Source organism: Saccostrea echinata, unplaced genomic scaffold (genome assembly GCF_033153115.1).
Source record: "Saccostrea echinata isolate AGI-Se365-2 ecotype Australia unplaced genomic scaffold, CSIRO_AGI_Sech_v1 ptg000054l, whole genome shotgun sequence".
NCBI classification, from domain to species: domain Eukaryota; kingdom Metazoa; phylum Mollusca; class Bivalvia; order Ostreida; family Ostreidae; genus Saccostrea; species Saccostrea echinata.
This window is the reverse complement of record NW_026889803.1, coordinates 8917187-8937192: the sequence shown is the minus strand read 5'-3', so window position 1 is coordinate 8937192 and position 20006 is coordinate 8917187. Positions and strand designations below refer to the sequence as shown.

The window sequence follows — 20006 nt, the reverse complement described above, 5'->3', positions numbered from 1 at the left end:
ACTTGATACGCAAGGAGCAGATGGAAATATAAAGAAGGTGTTATTGCCACCCCTCCCCATCTTCCTCACCTGAGATGCATTGTATTACCGGGAATTTCTCCAGCCAATACCGAAAATATTCATATAACATGCGCGGATCGAAGGGGGGGGGGTCGGGGTCCGGACCCCCCTCCCTGGAATTTCCAGATTTATTAAAAGTATCTACTGAAGTGAATAAAAAATGACTTTAGACCCCCTTAGAAAACGTGGACCCCACCATCACCACCACGAAATAGGTGTTTTTCACGTTTTGGAAATAGATTTTACGTTTGTTTGTTTGTTTGTTTTTTTTTTGTTTTTTTTTTTTTGCTTGTCAAGAAATTTTTGGGTTAGAAATTTTTTGACTGGGATGGACCCCCCCCCCCCCCTTGGAAAAAATTTCTGGATCTGCGACTGTATAATCATTATTCAAAATTGTATTAGGTAATATCCGATACAACATATGTGCATTTATGAAAATCGAATTTCAAAATTTCTGTCATGACTACATGAGACAGATTGTATTATTTCCTCCATGGTTACCACGTACGGAGAATGACTGAGGACTTCGAAAAGGATAATTTAAGGACATTGGCAAAGTTCCTGGCTTTCGTATAGAATTTTTCAAGAACTCTTGAGCAGGTGTAGTGGTACTAAACAATACACTTTATTGGTTTTCACCGCGTAGAAAATTCTACACGGGAGATCACTCTCATTCAAGCTCCAGACAGCTCAGTATTACTCCATATCATTATTCGTAGGGAAAGAAGTCCCGGAGAATATGGAATATGACTCTCCGTCATACTCCATACAATGTCGATTCTCCGGGACTACTTGGTATGGAGTTTTAGCGTAACGTAATACTGAGCTGTCAGGAGCTTGGACTCTCATGATCAGTCAGTTTTATAATTGGAAAACCCCATGAATTACCTTTTTTCTCCGGATAACCGTGAGTTGCCACTTTCCATAAAAGAATAAAATAAATAATCAGCGCTTTTTAAAAGAAATGTATTTTTGATTTAAAATTAGACTGAAATGCTTCTAGTCGACAACACGAAAATGTACATATCATGTAGCTTGAAATGGGAAATATGACGCACGCTTGACAATGTCCCCAGAAACATTCAGTCAGTATATTTCTGGGTCCATTTGGGGGTGGGGGGGGGGGGTGCACAAATTAATGTAGAAAATAGAAATTCCTTGATACGCAAAAAAAAGGAAGAGGATCAAGTGATGTTCCCTCCCCCTTCCCCCGTTCATACAGACGTGAGATACATTATTAAATGACTTGTATATAGAATTGGACATTCAACTTTGCCCAAAATGCTTCATGTCGGCAATAAAAAAAAATATTTTACAATGATGATTTCAAAATTTAATCGGTCATACAATACAACCTGCTAGGTTATCCCACAGTCTGGCTATAGTCACAGTAAAATGTGTTATTTCCTTTTTTTTTTTTTTTTCTTTTGTCAAAAAAAATTACAAACTTTATTTCATATGTAGTTCATTATGACGAGGAAGAGAGATATTTTTATAAGAAAGGATTAAATCCAAACCATGATTATACTTTAAATCTGATGTATATGTTTTCAACATTGAGTTACCTGTTTTAAGCTTTAACATTACATGTATTTTGTTTCTGCAGTAAATATAGATCGAATACAACTTTAGGCTATATATTTCCCTATCCACAAATAAAGGAACAAAATATGATTATAAACTGAAAACAAGTTAATTGTTAAAACTAAAGGAAGCATATAAATACTTTTATTTTTTTATCTGTCTTAGTATTAACTCGACACTTGGAATAAGAAATTTCTTTAAAATATTGTAATAAGAATAGACTATATATAAATATTTAAATCAAAATTTTGATGTCTACTCATGAATATCATAATAGTATTATAATTTGTTCTTTAGCTTAATTTATTAAAATAGAGAATTCATACATTTTCCACGTGGATTTCAAGACTGAAAAAGTTTGTCCAGGTCAACGGAGACTATTTTGAGGGATTGATATAATTTAATTTATAATAATGACGCTCATTAATTTACCGCACACCAGTTGCCAGAACTTTTGAAATGCCCCTCGTATCTATTGATTTAAAGCAAACATATGACCATTACATTGTCATTGCTATCTGCCGCGGGCTCTACCTGTGGGTACCTGTCAGGTATACGAATACTTCACACCCCCCATAGTTTTATTGCCTATACACACCGACAGATTTCACACCTTTAATCGTCCTAATTTACACAAAGCAAATGCTGCAGAAAAACAAACACAAGCCCAATAAAAGGGACATTTAAAAAAAAAAAAGGCATTGCCCTCAACGGCATTGCTAAAAGCACACTAAACAAGGAGTAGCAATTCCTGCCCTAGAGATATATTGTACAAAAAAAAAAAAACAAAACAAAACAAAAAAAAAACCCACACACAATAGTTAGCGTAAATCCTTCTTTCTTCATATGATGTAAACAAACTCTCTTTAATTTTATGTGTTTAAGTCAAGATTAAAACATTTTGCACCACCCGGACCTTTAAACTAAGGCGGACCTTTTCTTATACGGGCCGGACCTTTTCTTATAAAAGGCGGACCTTATATGTTATCGTATTAGGTCCCCCCGGACCTTTAAACGAGGCGGACCAAATATTATGCGACACCGGTCACACGTACCCGCCGTGTGCTCCTTGTCATGATCGGGAAAAACAAAAATCCGGAGACAGTATGAAAAACGTCAGTCAGCATTTGACTTAAATGAATAGGTTGTATTTGCTGACAGGGTCAGTGTATCGACCATAAAACATGCGAAATGATGACTTCAAACGAGACTGTTGATATCCTTGTTTCATCAACTTGTTTGTCATTATAGCTTGCATCGTTTTAGAAATGGTTCATACGTAGAGCATGCTTTGCGTATCGAATCAACTGGGAGACAAAAGCCCCATATGCAGGTGATAAGGGTACATTGCTACAAAGTAAGGGAAGTTGACGATTGAAAAATAGAAGTCATCACGTTTATCATATTTAGGTTTGTTGTTAGGTTATCATTTAAGTATTTTTCTAGTAAAATATCCAAGTATGAAACAGATGTGTCAGACTCTGTGGTATCTTTAATGTCAAACGTTAGATTTAAATTCAAAGGTGAGTTTAAACTTTTACTTTCCAGAAACGTTTTATTTCCAAGTTTTTATTTATTTATATTTATTTTTTTATTATTATTATTTCTTTATTGTTCACTTTGCAGTTGGCCGTAAGCAGTGAGCAGTTGGTAGTAATTAAGCAGTTGGCTGTCGTATCTGGAATTCCATCTTTCAAGATTTTGTCGAAATGTTCAAAAATTTCTAAATTCTACTTAGGCTAGCTACATCTCCGGATATTAAACGTTTAGCATCGTTATTTAGTACGAATCACAGTAAATGATTCTGTGTTTACAGGTACGTTGCCTCGGGAGGTGGGGGGGGGGGGCTTAATGCTAATGCATCTTATTTTTTTCTTTCAGTTTGGTATCACCCCTCCCCCGCAACTTTCTCCATATAAAATATTTTTAATGGAAATATTTTTTTTATTCAGACAATTAATCTTTCTTGGGGGGGGGGGGGTGAAAGTTTTTCACGTATCTGGTCAAAATGTGGCTCCTGCTCACCAGGTTATTGTTTGCATGAGTATTCGCTGTAATGAGAAATGAATCTTCTATTTTTGAAAATCATGACACTGGGATACAGATGAGACTTAGCTGGTCATTATCAAAATTAATGTATTTCACATTTGAAATTCCTTTTCTTTAATTCCTCTTGGATAGAAAGCTGGCAAACTCTTTGCATGGATATAGTAATCAGCGATTCACCAAAGTTGTGAAATCCACGATCCTTGGTCCGGGGTTCTGGCCACAGGCACTGGTTTCTGTAATATTTTTTAACCTATACTTAGTAGTCTAATAATAACACAAGGTATCTATCCTGTCACACCTTTAACCTAATCTTGGGGAATCTAACTTCTCATTTGCTGTGAAAGTAGTCATATTGCAGAGAGTTTATTTGATAGAATAAAATCTGTCAGAAAGTACATATCTAATTCCGAATTATATGGAGTATCCACTCCCCCGAAATCTCAATTTTCAGAAAAAATCATTGGTAAACTGTTTATTATTATTATACCATTCTCTTCTACGATATATATATATATATATATATATATATATATATATATATATATATATATATATATATATATATATATATATATATATATATATATATATATATCACTAAAAACCAACAACACTGTATATCCTAAGTGTCGGATCTACTAAGTAGATACAAGGTCACGGATGGAAATTTATATAAAGCACTAAAAATGACCAACGACACGAACAATAATAATTGTCAAATTTTCGGGACAACCTGTCCCTTCCTCAGGACAAAGAAAAAAGTTAAAAAGTTAAGAAGTCATAAAAACAAAGGAAATAGAGAAGCAAAAACAACTAGCACTACTACTAAACTACCAAACACTAAATATTTACAATGTTACATGTTTAATTTTGAGTTTATAAACAGTTGTGAACAAAGAAATCCGGAGCGCTATGAATTGCGTCCGGTCTATCGGGTGTAGTCTGGTGAAGTGTGATTTACATAATTGAACGAATTAATTATCGCTAATTAATTACGGCCATCAGTAAATCGTACATTTTCTTATTCTCTCAAAATAGCGTAACTCTACATGATAAAAAGAAATTAAAGAAAGATAATATGGAAGGACAATTTAGAAATATGAATTTGGATATATTATAAATTTGGAAATCGGAAAAAAAGAAATAAACAAAAATGTGAGCTGTAAATATTTGGGTAGGTTGTTCCAGGATTACTAATACGAATTAACGGTAAAGTTTACACTATATAGAGAGAATGAACTTGTTTGTTACAATCCGGGATTGGGTCTAGTTCACGTTCATCCTGGTGAAGTCATTAAGTTTGTTAATACCATTAGGGCGGAATGACTTCAGCCTGTGCATCCAGAACTTTTCCTTGCCTTTTCTCTGCGCGTCTGTCCATATTGGATTATGGTCAATAACCACTACTGTCATGTCCTCCCATTTGTGACCGTCAAGGTTGAAATGTTCCCCAACGGGTTCATTGAGTTTTTTGGTCCTAATGGTAGAACGGTGATTATTGACTCTCCTGCGGAGATCTCCTGTTTCACCAACATACTGTTTGGAGCAAACTTTGCAACTGATGAGATAAATGCAGTTGTCTGTTTGACAGGACAAATTCCCTAGTATTTTGTAGCTGCGGCCTGTAACGGGGCTGTTAAAACTGTCTGTGTCAGAGCTGTACTTACAGAGAAGACATCTTCTGTCAGAGCAAGTTTTAAAGCCCCCGTTAGGTAATGGATTGTCCAGTCTGGTTCTTACTACCATGTCCTTCAGGTTCCTCGGGCGTCTGTATGCAGCCAATGGGGGCTCCTTAAAGACCTCTGCCATTCGTTTATTTGAGTGGAGAATTGGCAGATTCTTTTGAAGGATACCGCTGAGGTTCTTAAGGACGGGATGGTATGTGGTTACCAGAGGGACCCTGTCGCTATTGTCTTTTTCCTTGTAGCGTAATAGGTTTTGCCTGTCATGTCCCGCCATCTCATCAATAGCAGTTTGTACGGTGCGGGCATTGTAGCCTCTCTTGCATAAGTGGGACTTAAGGAGACCGCTTTGTTCTTGATATAAGGCAGGGGATGAACAGATGCGCCGAATTCTGGTGGCTAGACCCTTAGGCACCCCCTTAAATGTGTGTGGGGGATGACAGCTAGTTGGCATAAGATACAGATGGGAATCTGTGGGTTTCGTGTGGAGACTGAACTCGATTTCACCATCAGTCAGGGTAGATGTAGTATCTAGGAATATGTTTTTCGAATTAGATACGTCTACTGTAAATTTGATAGACTGATGAAAGGTGTTGGCAAACGAAATGAATGCCTCGAGGCTCTCGCGACATTCCACCCACTTCATCTCTATATCGTCAATGAAACGCAACCAGCTAAGGGGCCTAAATGGTGCTTGAAGTAGCAAATTGCGTTCCAGTCTGCCCATGAAAATATTGGCATAAGATGGTGCCATTTTCGTACCCATAGCAGTGCCATTAACCTGCAGGTAATGTTCTCCATTAAACATGAAGTTGTTATACTTGAGAACATGTTCAAGGAGCTTGGCAAGGGACTCGGTAGAAGGAATTTGTATGGATCTACTATCCCAGACTTCTCTACAGGCTTCGATACCCTCATCGTGCGGAATATTGGTGTACAAAGATGTGACGTCCATAGTCACGAGAAGGGTATGATCTGAAAGGCCAGTAGAGGGCGTCTTGTTAATGTAGTCCGTGGTGTCCTTGAGATAGGATGTCAAATTCTCTACGTGTGGACGGAGATGTAAATCGATGTATTCAGAAATTTTCTCCGTGGGGTGTCCAATAGCGCTAACTATAGGGCGACCTGGCATACCTTCTTTGTGTATCTTAGGAAGCAGAAGGTATGCCAGGTCGCCCTATAGTTAGCGCCATTGGACACCCCACGGAGAAAATTTCTGAATACATCGATTTACATCTCCGTCCACACGTAGAGAATTTGCCATCCTATCTCAAGGACACCACGGACTACATTAACAAGACGCCCTCTACTGGCCTTTCAGATCATACCCTTCTCGTGACTATGGACGTCACATCTTTGTACACCAATATTCCGCACGATGAGGGTATCGAAGCCTGTAGAGAAGTCTGGGATAGTAGATCCATACAAATTCCTTCTACCGAGTCCCTTGCCAAGCTCCTTGAACATGTTCTCAAGTATAACAACTTCATGTTTAATGGAGAACATTACCTGCAGGTTAATGGCACTGCTATGGGTACGAAAATGGCACCATCTTATGCCAATATTTTCATGGGCAGACTGGAACGCAATTTGCTACTTCAAGCACCATTTAGGCCCCTTAGCTGGTTGCGTTTCATTGACGATATAGAGATGAAGTGGGTGGAATGTCGCGAGAGCCTCGAGGCATTCATTTCGTTTGCCAACACCTTTCATCAGTCTATCAAATTTACAGTAGACGTATCTAATTCGAAAAACATATTCCTAGATACTACATCTACCCTGACTGATGGTGAAATCGAGTTCAGTCTCCACACGAAACCCACAGATTCCCATCTGTATCTTATGCCAACTAGCTGTCATCCCCCACACACATTTAAGGGGGTGCCTAAGGGTCTAGCCACCAGAATTCGGCGCATCTGTTCATCCCCTGCCTTATATCAAGAACAAAGCGGTCTCCTTAAGTCCCACTTATGCAAGAGAGGCTACAATGCCCGCACCGTACAAACTGCTATTGATGAGATGGCGGGACATGACAGGCAAAACCTATTACGCTACAAGGAAAAAGACAATAGCGACAGGGTCCCTCTGGTAACCACATACCATCCCGTCCTTAAGAACCTCAGCGGTATCCTTCAAAAGAATCTGCCAATTCTCCACTCAAATAAACGAATGGCAGAGGTCTTTAAGGAGCCCCCATTGGCTGCATACAGACGCCCGAGGAACCTGAAGGACATGGTAGTAAGAACCAGACTGGACAATCCATTACCTAACGGGGGCTTTAAAACTTGCTCTGACAGAAGATGTCTTCTCTGTAAGTACAGCTCTGACACAGACAGTTTTAACAGCCCCGTTACAGGCCGCAGCTACAAAATACTAGGGAATTTGTCCTGTCAAACAGACAACTGCATTTATCTCATCAGTTGCAAAGTTTGCTCCAAACAGTATGTTGGTGAAACAGGAGATCTCCGCAGGAGAGTCAATAATCACCGTTCTACCATTAGGACCAAAAAACTCAATGAACCCGTTGGGGAACATTTCAACCTTGAAGGTCACAAATGGGAGGACATGACAGTAGTGGTTATTGACCATAATCCAATATGGACAGACGCGCAGAGAAAAGGCAAGGAAAAGTTCTGGATGCACAGGCTGAAGTCATTCCGCCCTAATGGTATTAACAAACTTAATGACTTCACCAGGATGAACGTGAACTAGACCCAATCCCGGATTGTAACAAACAAGTTCATTCTCTCTATATAGTGTAAACTTTACCGTTAATTCGTATTAGTAATCCTGGAACAACCTACCCAAATATTTACAGCTCACATTTTTGTTTATTTCTTTTTTCCGATTTCCAAATTTATAATATATCCAAATTCATATTTCTAAATTGTCCTTCCATATTATCTTTCTTTAATTTCTTTTTATCATGTAGAGTTACGCTATTTTGAGAGAATAAGAAAATGTACGATTTACTGATGGCCGTAATTAATTAGCGATAATTAATTCGTTCAATTATGTAAATCACACTTCACCAGACTACACCCGATAGACCGGACGCAATTCATAGCGCTCCGGATTTCTTTGTTCACAACTGTTTATAAACTCAAAATTAAACATGTAACATTGTAAATATTTAGTGTTTGGTAGTTTAGTAGTAGTGCTAGTTGTTTTTGCTTCTCTATTTCCTTTGTTTTTATGACTTCTTAACTTTTTTCTTTGTCCTGAGGAAGGGACAGGTTGTCCCGAAAATTTGACAATTATTATTGTTCGTGTCGTTGGTCATTTTTAGTGCTTTATATATATATATATATATATATATATATATATATATATATATATATATATATATATATATATATATATATATATATATATATATATATTTCTTTATTCGGAAACCCAATACTGAATACGATGGAGACATATAACTGTAGATTGCGGCTGTGAATCTCTGAGTCTTGAACTTACGAAGTACTTGACACAAAGGATCATTGATTGCATGTTGTTTTAAGTCCCATTCGAGAATTTTTCACTCATTAAGAGACGTCACATACTAGTGAAGGGCTTCAAATTTAGAATGAGGGCCTTTGAGGCAGCTTGGCCAAGGAGCAGTAACTGTATATATATGTTTACGTACGTCTTAGGTTTGACGCGGCGCGGGGAACAAGAATTGAATCCAGATTACATTATGATTAAAACAAATGGACCGCCTCTTAGGAAAAAATGCGATACAGAATGAAACGACTAGACAATTGATTGGTTCCTTTGCTGCCTATATTTGTTTTCAATAACGCCTTTGGTCTTCCCTATTTTGCTACAAAGTTTACTTCATGAAAAAATCACCTTAAAGAAATACAAGATGTTGCACAAGAGATCGTTCACTGGAGCTACTGAAATGCAATTATTCAAAGTTTTGCTGAAGAAGTCATTGTTTCAAACACAGTATTGAAAGTTCCAATACTGTTCCAAATTGACCGCTGTGGATTTCTATGACCATGTCATTTAGAAGAGTGATATATATATATATATATATATATATATATATATATATTGGTAACAAAAAACTGGAGAGTCGAGCGATAGTTCTTTACTAACCAAATGTAGTTCTAATATACACATCAAGAATCGCAAGGAACTACGAATGCAAATCTTTTTATTGGAATTAAGTTTTCTTTTTATTGGAATGAAGTTTCGAAAGATGTAGCTTTACATAACTAACATTCCAGTTAACATCTAACGTACACTCAAAATTACCAAATGTTCCACAAAAGAAGAAATACAGAAGTACTAGGTTTGACAAAAACTGCAAAAGTAGACGTGACTAAAACATTGAAATGATCGATTCGCATTGAAATAATAATTGTAATTTCAAAACAAGCCAGCAGATAAAAACAAAAACAATACACACGTTTTCTAGCTACATGTTTTAATCGACAGTCAAATCTACTACACATGAGCCAATGATGGTTTAATTCTTACAGCAGCTATCTGTAACTTTGCTTTCCAAATCAGTCCTAAACCTATTGCCATGGTTACAACAACGGTCACCGACATGGCAGTCATAACTGCCAACTGAATCGTCTGCCATTTTGCGGGAATATCCTTAGCTTTAGATGGTGCGGTGCTCGTCAGAAGGCCATTTGGCACATTAGTTGTTGTCGTTGTGCGTTGTTTTGGTCTCCTGGTCTTATGTGTTTGCCTTGGAAAATTAGTTATTTGATGTATCGGGTGTTTATTGGGCCTCGGTCTTTCCGTTTTCGATGATGTCATAATAAAATGGATTGGGTTTGTTTTTTGAGATGTTCTTGTTGAAGAAATAACTGTTGGTGTTCTACGCTGGTTGTTAGAATGGGTTGTTAAAGTCATCGGCGTTACGAAAGGCTGCATTGTGTTGCTTTGCAATGTAGGTCGTCCGGTAAGAGGTGTATTAATTCTACTACTCTGGTGATTATCTGAATAAGCAGAAGTTACTGCAGCAGTTATTAATGCTGAGATATTTGAGACTATCATTAATGAAGAGGTAATATTGTCACCTTTCCGTGTTATTCTTGAAGTCATACTATTTTGATGAATCTCTGACGTCCCTCCCGTTAAGTCTGCACTCTGGGTGGGATAAGAAACAGTAGATATACCATCATCAGTACCAGAAACGGATGAAGAGAATATTTTTGTATTTTCTGTAGTAGAGTTTGTCAATATGCTTTCGTCCGTTTTGTGAGTTACTTTCGCATTCACTAGCATGGTTGTTATGAATGGCAAAGAAGAAGCGGTGGCGTTAAAATTTTTGATGTCATGTGATGTTGTGGTTTCAGTGTATTTTTTGTCATTGTTGACCGTAGAATGTAGCATTGATTGTGTGCTGCGATCACCCTGAAAGTTTGGTTGTGAAATGGTGATTTGCGCTGATTGCTGTGTAAAAGGGTCTGTCGCCGTGGTTTGTACGTGTATTGAATTGAAAGAGGTCATTTCAGTAGTTGTGTCGAAACGTTTAGGTTCTGAAACTAATGTTGTGTTTGAATAAGTTCCATAAGAGGCGTGAACTGTGATGTTTTGCGTTGTATTCTTTAAATCTACAGTTATTTCTGTGAAATTGTCGAAATGGTACAGGGTTTCTGATTTGGTAGAGGCCGAAGGGTTGATTGTAGTTTCGATGCCTGTCGAATACATTTCTTCTGTAGAATTTCTGGTTGAAAATGCTTCACTTGATGTAAACTCTAAAGTTGCTCCCGATAAGGGAGATTTTGGTGTATTTTTGGTTCCGTATGGTATATATCCTCTTGTATAAGATGGACTTGGTTTATTTTTAATCGATTCTGTCGTTTCGTGTTTTGAAAGAGCTTCACTAAGAAGAGTCGAATAATAAGAGACTGCGGTTGAGAGCTCCTCAGCACCATTGACAGGCTGAGCGGTGGTAGAGGGCTCATCAGTCTCATCATTTGTAACCTCTGTAAAGGACGACAACCCTGTCGTGTTGGATGACTCTAAAAATCTTTGAATAAAAGTGTTTGTAGACTGTAGTGGATTATTGGTAGATATAATTTGTTCAGTTGTAATGGTGGAAGAGGAGTAACTATTTGGTAGAGATGATGGTTCGTTTGGCGTACTCTCCGTGGTTAATTCAAAGGAAGTTGTATAACCATCAGATGTCGAGTCCATTTCATAGTCGTTTGTTGTGAATGCTTCATATGATGAGTCTACAAAAGATATGCTACAAATTGCCTACAATTTTTTACAAAATACATGTACATTGAAAAATTGTTGCATCCTTGTAAAATGCATTATTTTTTCAAATTTATTTCATGCTACTTACAGAACATAAAGGAGGAAGTGGCGTTTGCAGTTCCGGTTCCACATAAAGTTTCGTATCCCGCTTCACATAGGACTTCCGTATTCATATCCTCCGACGTTACTTCTAGCGATAGAATACTGTGTTCTTTGTAATGACAACCATTATAGGACAACGGCTTTGTTGTTGTATTGTCGTGAATGACTGCAAATGTTGTGTCTTTCTCTCGTTTGATACACCATCTTATTCCCTAGATTCAGGTAAATGTACATTGTATTAATGTGATTATTTCGATGAATAATAAAATTTCTACCTCACTTCTGTTTTGGGTTTTTATTTATAGGCTTCTAAATTCATAGATAGAGAAAAGACAATTTTGATACGTGTAGATATCCATTCTAAAAGAATTTGGAACTTTGCGAACAGCTGCAATCTATAAACCTATTCCCAGTTTCCCTTACTGCAAAAAATGTCTTGCACAAAATTTAATTGAATCTTGATAAAATATTACAAGAAATAACTTTATGGATTTTATAAAGCGCAACATACTGTAAATGGGGAATTAATTTTGCAAAATAAGGGCCACAGACTGAAAACATTATGTTATCATATATGGTATTACGGTTTAAAGAATTTTAGTGAAGGGAATAATTTTGTATATGTTTCTGCTCGAAAATTTTGCAAAAATTACCTTTAAAATACACCCGAGTAACATTTTTATCATAATCTAAAAATTCCTATATAAAGAAATAAAATGATTTAAAAAAAATTCAAATGTTGATTTTTTTTCTTACAGAATTAAGGTAACTATCTCCCATGCAATGTAGAAAGATACTTGTGCCCTCGGAAAAATTCCGTGAAGATAATTCTAGTCCGTTGCTGTCACGAAATATCATAGGTCCAACATTTTCTGGTGGTCCTGGCCAAAAATATTTAAAACTAATATTCTGCTCCTTTTGTAATAAAGCAAAAATACAATAAACTGACTAACAAGGAATTTCTGGGAACATCTGCATGTATCTGCATGTTCTAACTCAACAAAGAACTATTTTGTAGCTATGTGAAGACAGTTTCTTATACGTCAGGAAACCATTTTACAGTATAATACAATTGTATCTAATTACATATACATGTATTTTAATAGGCAGCACATTGATATACATGTACGGGAATGAATTTCATAAATTCGAATTCTTTAAGTTTTTCTTTTTCTCCAAAGACCTCTTAAAGATATGACCAAAAATTCTCAAATTGTTCCATATGTAACAGAAATTTTCTAATAACCAAACTTCAGTCTATGGCTTTGCAGAACTTTTACTCGATTTAGTAATTGCATATGAATAAATTAAATGAATTGTATTATATTTGATTCTCTATTTCTAGACACAATTAGTAGAAATGTTACAGTACATACTTGTTACCACAATCGTTAACTCTTCACTTCTAGCATTAGCAACCACATTGAGATCTTTTTTAATGGCTGTCATGACGCAGAAGTAGACTCCAGAATCCCTCCCACACTCGATCCCATTTCTGTCTATCACCAGAGAAAGTCCGGGGATACCCAGCACTTTCACCAGCCCTCTAACTTTAACTCCGGGTCTTCGTCTGAACCCCTCATCCTGCCATTTTATAATGTCGTAGTCAATTGAAACCAGTGATTTTTCGTTCTGTCCATTTAGGTCTTTCTTGTTCAACTGGATGTTAAAATTCCTGTTGATTTCGGATAGTCTTCCTATTGGTACTCGGCATATGAGTATCAATTCATCTTTCCCAGCTCTCACTTCCTTTTCCGCGTCAATTTCAATCCAGCTCTGGGGATCTGAAAGTAAAAAAGTAGTTTTCTTTTCAAATTACGTTTAGGAGACAGAATTTTCCAGCTTCATTCCAAAATCCATTACCTGAGCTGGCTATTTTCAGAAATATTGCAAAATAAAGAAGTCCATCAAAACCAAACCTGAAAAATAAAACAAAATGGACAACTGTAAATTTTAAATAATAACATATGATAATTTTATATAACTCAAAATATTTTATTAAAAAGGGGGGGGGGGATAGATGTATAAAATCGTACATCACATGGAGTTTAGAGTCCAGAGCAGTGTACAATGATCTTTGAAGTAAAAAAGATGGTTTGCAAAGTGTTGTTTCGTACGAGAATCATTGTTGTTCCTATGATCAATAAAAGTTCAATATTATACCATGTCAATTGTACTTTTAAAGACCTTTACATGGATTTTGTTTACTTATACCCAAGAAATCCCTGATTCTAGCATTGTCTTATCTCCCCAAACTTTATAAGATTCCCAGTGGTGTTAAATCTGATTAAGCGTGTTTGTTTGACGATTTATCTAACAGTGGCGATACAAATTAATTCTGCACAGGAGACTCAGAAACCATTTGAAAACATTTAATAGGCACCAATGAACTCATGGGTGACGTCATGGGTATCGATTCAAAGAAAAAATAATTCCGGTCAGAAGATGGGTTATTTCAAAGTGTTTTTTTCCTTCTAAACATATTAAAAAATCCTATCTATGCCCAGAGAGACCAAAAGCAATATGTCTCCAACCACACCCTTTGAGTTTTGATCTTTTGGACGTAATTCCAAATTATGTTAATCATTGCTGGTACAGTAAAAAGGTTGATTTTAGTGTTTGGCAGCTTCTCTACCCACCCCCCTCCCCCAAGAAAATGTAACTCAAACATTCCGTGCAACTTTGCTCAGCATGTACAATATTGTGTATTTCACTATTTCACTATTTAAAAAAATTAAATACCTTGATAGGCATCCGATCCGGGAAAAAATTCAAGGTGAAATTACTTTGTCAAAGGATGGAAAAAACCAACCCACCGGGTTCTATGTTGAGGAAAACGATTGTTCTCCAGCATAACCATAATGTAATGGGAGACAAATGTGACCTTTCTCCTCATGACCTTAGATGAGGATCATGGCACACATTGACATTCTCTGAAAATGGCCTACCAATGATAAAAAGATGAACTTGATCAAGCCAGTATATGCGTTGTGACGTTATTTGAGTGGTAATTTAAGCTCTCAGATCTCATAAAAGTGAGTTTAGCGATGGCTAAGTATGGAAGCAAAACAATGGTGGGGACAAGAGCGGTTATACAAATTCATTCAGGTATGGATGCGATTAGAAACAGGTTTTACACAACACAAAAGAGTGATCGAAAGCAAGTTTCAAACGGTGTCACGTGAAGATATTCGATGTCATGTACGGAATAACAGATTAATGCATCTATTTCGAATATAATCTGATTTTTTTTCTTTCTTTTTTTTTCTTTCTTTTTGGGAAAGTATTTTTTCAACAAACCTAATTCCATATGCAACATATGCGTATTCCATGTGCGACAGTCAATCAACTGCTTACTGCTAACTGCTGATTGTCACTGCCAACTGCTCACAATCGAGGAGTAAGTAGTTGATCCTTTCGTCGCGTATTCGAATCCCACTGCGGGACGTGGAGACCGGTCCTTCGGATGAGACCGTATAAAACCGAGGTCCCGTGTCGCAGTAGGTGCTGGTACGAAAAAGATCCCTCACTGCTCAATGGCCCTAAGTGCCAAGTATAGGTCGAAATTTGTAGCCCTCCACCGCGGCAAGTGGTGGCGTCTCCATATGAGTGAAAAATTCTCTTTGGAATTACCAGCTTTAAAGTTGGAAAAGCCAACATTAAAGTTGGAGTTAACAAATTTTTAAGTTGGAATTTCCAACTTTTAAGTTGGAATTTCGAACTTCAAAGTTGGAAAAGCCAACTCTAAAGTTGGAATTACCAACTTTAAAGTTGGAATTACCAACTTTAAAGTCGGAAAAGCCAACTTTAAAGTTGGAATTACCAACTTTAAAGTTGAAAAGGCCAAGATTAAAGTTGGAATTACTAGCTATAAGTTGGAAAAGCCAACTTTAAAGTTGGAATTACCAACTTAAAAAAATATTACATGGCACTAATACACCTCCGTAGTTTCTAATGTACATACATTTCAAGATTTTTTTTCACTTGCAAAATTAAGCCTGCATCATTACCAACTTCTTATTTTTAAAATACATGTATAAAATCGAACCACTGTAAGCTTATAAATCCGTAGGAAAATTTGCGGGGACATTTTTTGCCATAAAGAAGTAAATTGCTTCCACATTTTGAGGAACATTTAAAGGCAATAATCTGAAATACAATAGTCGGACGTATATGGGAAAATGCAAACACTGCAGGGTGTCGTGTTGTTTTCGTTTTCAAAATATATTCTTCAGAAAATAATCAAAATACGGCAGTAGTTTTTTCACTCGCAATCAAGTTTTACATTACCCCCCCCCCCCCTTTACATGATATCATTCATTAATTGTGTAAGTTTCCTCATTTCGAAAGCGTACATGCAATCAATTACAATCGAACAACTTTTTTAGAGTTGGAAGTGATGTTTGTTTGTTTCACAATTATTATGTAAAATATATTTAGCACCTTATACGTTTTAGGTGCAAAAAAAAAAAGGCGCATTGAAACAATGTAGAAGCAATAAAAAATCCTCAAGTCTTGCTATTGAGATTATTCCACATAGTTTGACAATGTATTCCTCTTTTATCTAGACCTTTCTTTTGGAAAATTTACTTTTGAACTCTTTTTAACGGGGGGTGAGTGCCACCCCAAATAATTTTGCCGATATATATAGTATACTATAGAAAACGAAGCTACTACCGGTATATTGATGTGTCCCCAACTGAAATTAATACATGCATAATCAATAAAAATCAAGGAGTCATTTTGATCCGTTCAAAAGATCAGAAGTTAAGAAATGGATAGCACTTTTATCTCGGATTTGGTATCAAGTAGAGTCAGAGCCGAGGTCAATTATGCTGTTTAAATTTATAGTTGTTTTAAACTATAATTTGGGGGGTTGGTGGGGATGTTAATGTAATGATGTCATGTTGCAAGAGGATGCTCTGCTTTGTCTTGCCCTATTTTGGTTTATCTGATTTTCGATGTGGTCAGAATTGTTTATATACTAGAAATCAATAGTATGTCCGTGTCAAATTCCTCAGATGATAACAGATTCGGTGAAAGAAGACTCGGTTCTCTTGTACTGAGAAAGATTAACGATAGTCACCTTTATTCTTAGTAATTCAAAAACTCTTAGTATCGATATTGTACTCCTCTAATCAACTGGTTAAAATCAATCTTGTACGAAGTAATTTAACATATTCATTAAAAATAAAATATGATAAATAGAGTTTAATTAATTATAGGGTGCATTTGCTTATTATTCTATTTTGTTTAACTTTAATGTGATTAGAAAAGTACATGTATTAAAAAGTAATTTTATCTATTGGCATCCACACTACAATTTTAGGTCTATATCGTCGTGTTCGTTAGCTATGATCGTCTGATGTCCTTAAGAATTGGCGAAGACAGTGCACGAGGTTCTAAGCAACCCAAAAATGTTTCAAGCATTACCTAACCACCATAAACAAAATTACAAAACCAGAAAAAGGGCCATGCCTTTGGACACGTGAATGGAATGGGTTCCAACGGGAGGAGCTGTGGAAAAAAAAGGAGAAAGGGGGAGAATTCCAAGGACCCTCAGTTATTACTGAACAAAGATAAGATTGGAATGTTTTATAAAATTTTCACCAACCCTTGCAATGCTAAGGTAATAGACATATTTTGATCCTTTCCCCACTCTGGACCCCGGACAAGTTCTATAAATACTAAAAGTTAGACATATATCGATACACATGTTTTTCAAGATGATGCTCTTGGTGATTGTCGCCTCTTTTGTAGCTGTGTCACAGGCTCAAGAATTTGGCGCCTTTGGATGTCCAACCATTTCCACAAAAGACAATTTCAACCTCACTAGAGTAAGGCAATAATACATTTTATTATCTTTTTGAATAAGGTAAATGCTAAAATAAATAAATATAGGCTGATTCATTATGGTATTTCAATAATGAAGGAGCACTGGTGAAATTTAAAGCAATTGATCAATGTTCAAAAAATTGTAATAAAAAGACAAATTCTTTTGTATTTTCATGTAGCATCTTTTGTGTTTTTAGTATCTTGGAACATGGTATGAAATTTACAAATTCAAAGCCAACTTCGAGAACAACGAGAAATGTATTCAGGCAAACTATCAGTTGAAATCTAATGGTCACATTCGTGTGAACAACACTGGAGTTTCCATAAGGTATGACTTGTTCGAAATACACCCATTCTTAATTTTGGTAAATTAAATATCATATCATACTCAGTATTCTCTATATCTTGCGTATAGCATTTAAAAGAATGCATTTTCTCATGATCTGTTGAGAATGGTTGAGGTATCTTGGAATACTTTAAACTGCACGTACTAGTATCTCAAGCCAAAAAGAATGTGAGAAAGGTAGATATACATGTACACTTCATTGCTATGAAATGATTATAAAATTACTTCCTTGTAGTGATGGTAGTCCAAGCACAGCAATTGGTGACATCTACATTCCTGATCCAAGTGTTGGATCCAGACTTAAAGTTAAATTTGCTTCTGGTAAGTCATCACATACAATCAGTGCTTTCAAATGCTTTTAATAAAATTCTATATACTAGTAGAAATAGGGGATGTATTTTCATCTTATCTTTAAAGTAAACGTATAAGTAATCACGTGTCTTAAAATTTCCTTTGTAGCTGCTCCCTATGGAAATTATTGGGTTTTAGACACAGATTATGAAAACTACACACTAATCTACTCCTGTACCAGCATTCTCGGAATCAGCCATTTTGAATTCGGTTGGATTTTGGCGCGATCAAGGACACTTCCAGATTCAACTATACAAAAACTTTTTGGAATAATGGACGGATACAAAATTAATACACATCATTTTATGAAGACTGATCAAAGTGGTTGCTAACCATTGTTTGTATTATTGATTTCATTTGAATGTACATATAAGACATGTTCTTTTGCTAATAAAGCCACATTGTTTCTTTTCCATTAAATATATGTCAAAAAAAAAAGATTTCATTTCTCAGAATGAATATTTTTGATGAAATAACATTCATGCTGTCACTTTCACAGTGTCCAACACATTAAATTGGGAATATTGTTGTTATGGTCCAACACATATAATCTGTTGTAGTTTTGTAACTATATAGTTGGATTATTTGAATTTGTCTCAATTTTTTATTCGTGTAGTTGCTCACTATAAAATTATACGTACCAGTATATATGTAAAGAATTAGGAATAAGATGATTTTTTGCAGTTGAAGCAGTCAGATCTTATCAAATGTAGCTGTAGTATGGAAGATTGCTTTCTCTTAAAATGTACTATCTTGAAATGTTTTGTTTTTGTTAAGAATCGTTTTAGTTGTTCTTTGTGTTATTTGATACTTCTATGAAACTAAAAATAAATTATAAAATACTTTTTCTAGTACATGCTTTTTTTTTTTTGGATTGTTTAACAACACTGATCTATGGGTTGATTTCATCAACATGTGCATGGCCGTAGGAACCTGAGGGTGGGGGAGGGCACGGGGGCGTGCCCCCAATACTTTTTGCCGATATATAGAATACTGTAGAAAACAAAGCTCTAGATGCTTGTGCCCCCTCAATAATAATGTCTGAAGACCTTTTTTTTAGGCTTGTCAAGGAATTTTGGTAGTTGATAGTGCCCCCCAACTGAAAATGTATGGTTGTGCCCCCTCATAGTGAAATCGCTTCCTACTGGCCTGCGTGATTACTGTGTACATCTGTCTATCCATTTTGTCAAACAAATTTGTTAAAGTTGCTTTTAGCTCTGTTCTGGACTACCTACACTATATATCCACACACGGAAATCACACAGGATGAGATGAAATTACATAAATGAAAGCTCTGATTTGGGTGCATTTTGCTGATGTCATATCTAACTTCAATCTTATGAAAATTTCGTACGATAAAATATACTTAAAATAGCAGCCTCTCCGATACCTTGGCCTTTGGTTTTGAAATCCTTCGTTGTAGGTGATTTGGCGCGAACCTTTAACAAACATTGAAAGATGATTTACAAGAAAGTTAATAGAAAAAAAACAGGGTGGGTTCGATATCGGTAATGGGGGGAGGGGAGGATCCTGTCCTCAAGACCTATAAAGTTCGGCGAAGAGTATACAAGAAACAGAAATGATGAATAAGGGAAAACGTAGTTTAACAATAGAAACTTCTATTTCTGTATTTTGCAAGTCATACAGTAATAATGTATGAATAAAAATAGTGACTAACGATCTAAATGTATCATTGAAAGTAGTTTGTTTGTTAATCATAGGTACTGCGAAACCCTATGAACTATAGTTACAAAAGAGTACGACTGGTCCATGAG

General features: G+C 36.1%; 1 protein-coding gene across 1 annotated transcript; it reads left to right on the top strand.

Annotated features, from left to right (window-relative positions):
- Nucleotides 1–17015: 17015 nt before the first annotated feature.
- LOC133206095 (apolipoprotein D-like) lies at nt 17016–19076 on the top strand. The gene is made up of 4 exons (XM_061342024.1): nt 17016–17536; nt 17732–17862; nt 18116–18201; nt 18340–19076. The coding sequence occupies exons 1-4, from the start codon at nt 17414–17416 to the stop codon at nt 18561–18563; spliced, it is 564 nt and encodes a 187-aa protein (XP_061198008.1). The 5' UTR covers nt 17016–17413; the 3' UTR covers nt 18564–19076.
- The last annotated feature ends 930 nt before the right edge of the window (nt 19077–20006 follow it).

Coding starts and splice junctions, on each gene's coding strand:
- LOC133206095 (XM_061342024.1), top strand. CDS start 17,414: ATGTTTTTCAAGATGATGCTCTTGGTGATTGTCGCCTCTTTTGTAGCT. Junction 17,863..18,115: donor AACACTGGAGTTTCCATAAG/GTATGACTTGTT, acceptor ACTTCCTTGTAG/TGATGGTAGTCCAAGCACAG. Junction 18,202..18,339: donor TAAAGTTAAATTTGCTTCTG/GTAAGTCATCAC, acceptor TTTCCTTTGTAG/CTGCTCCCTATGGAAATTAT.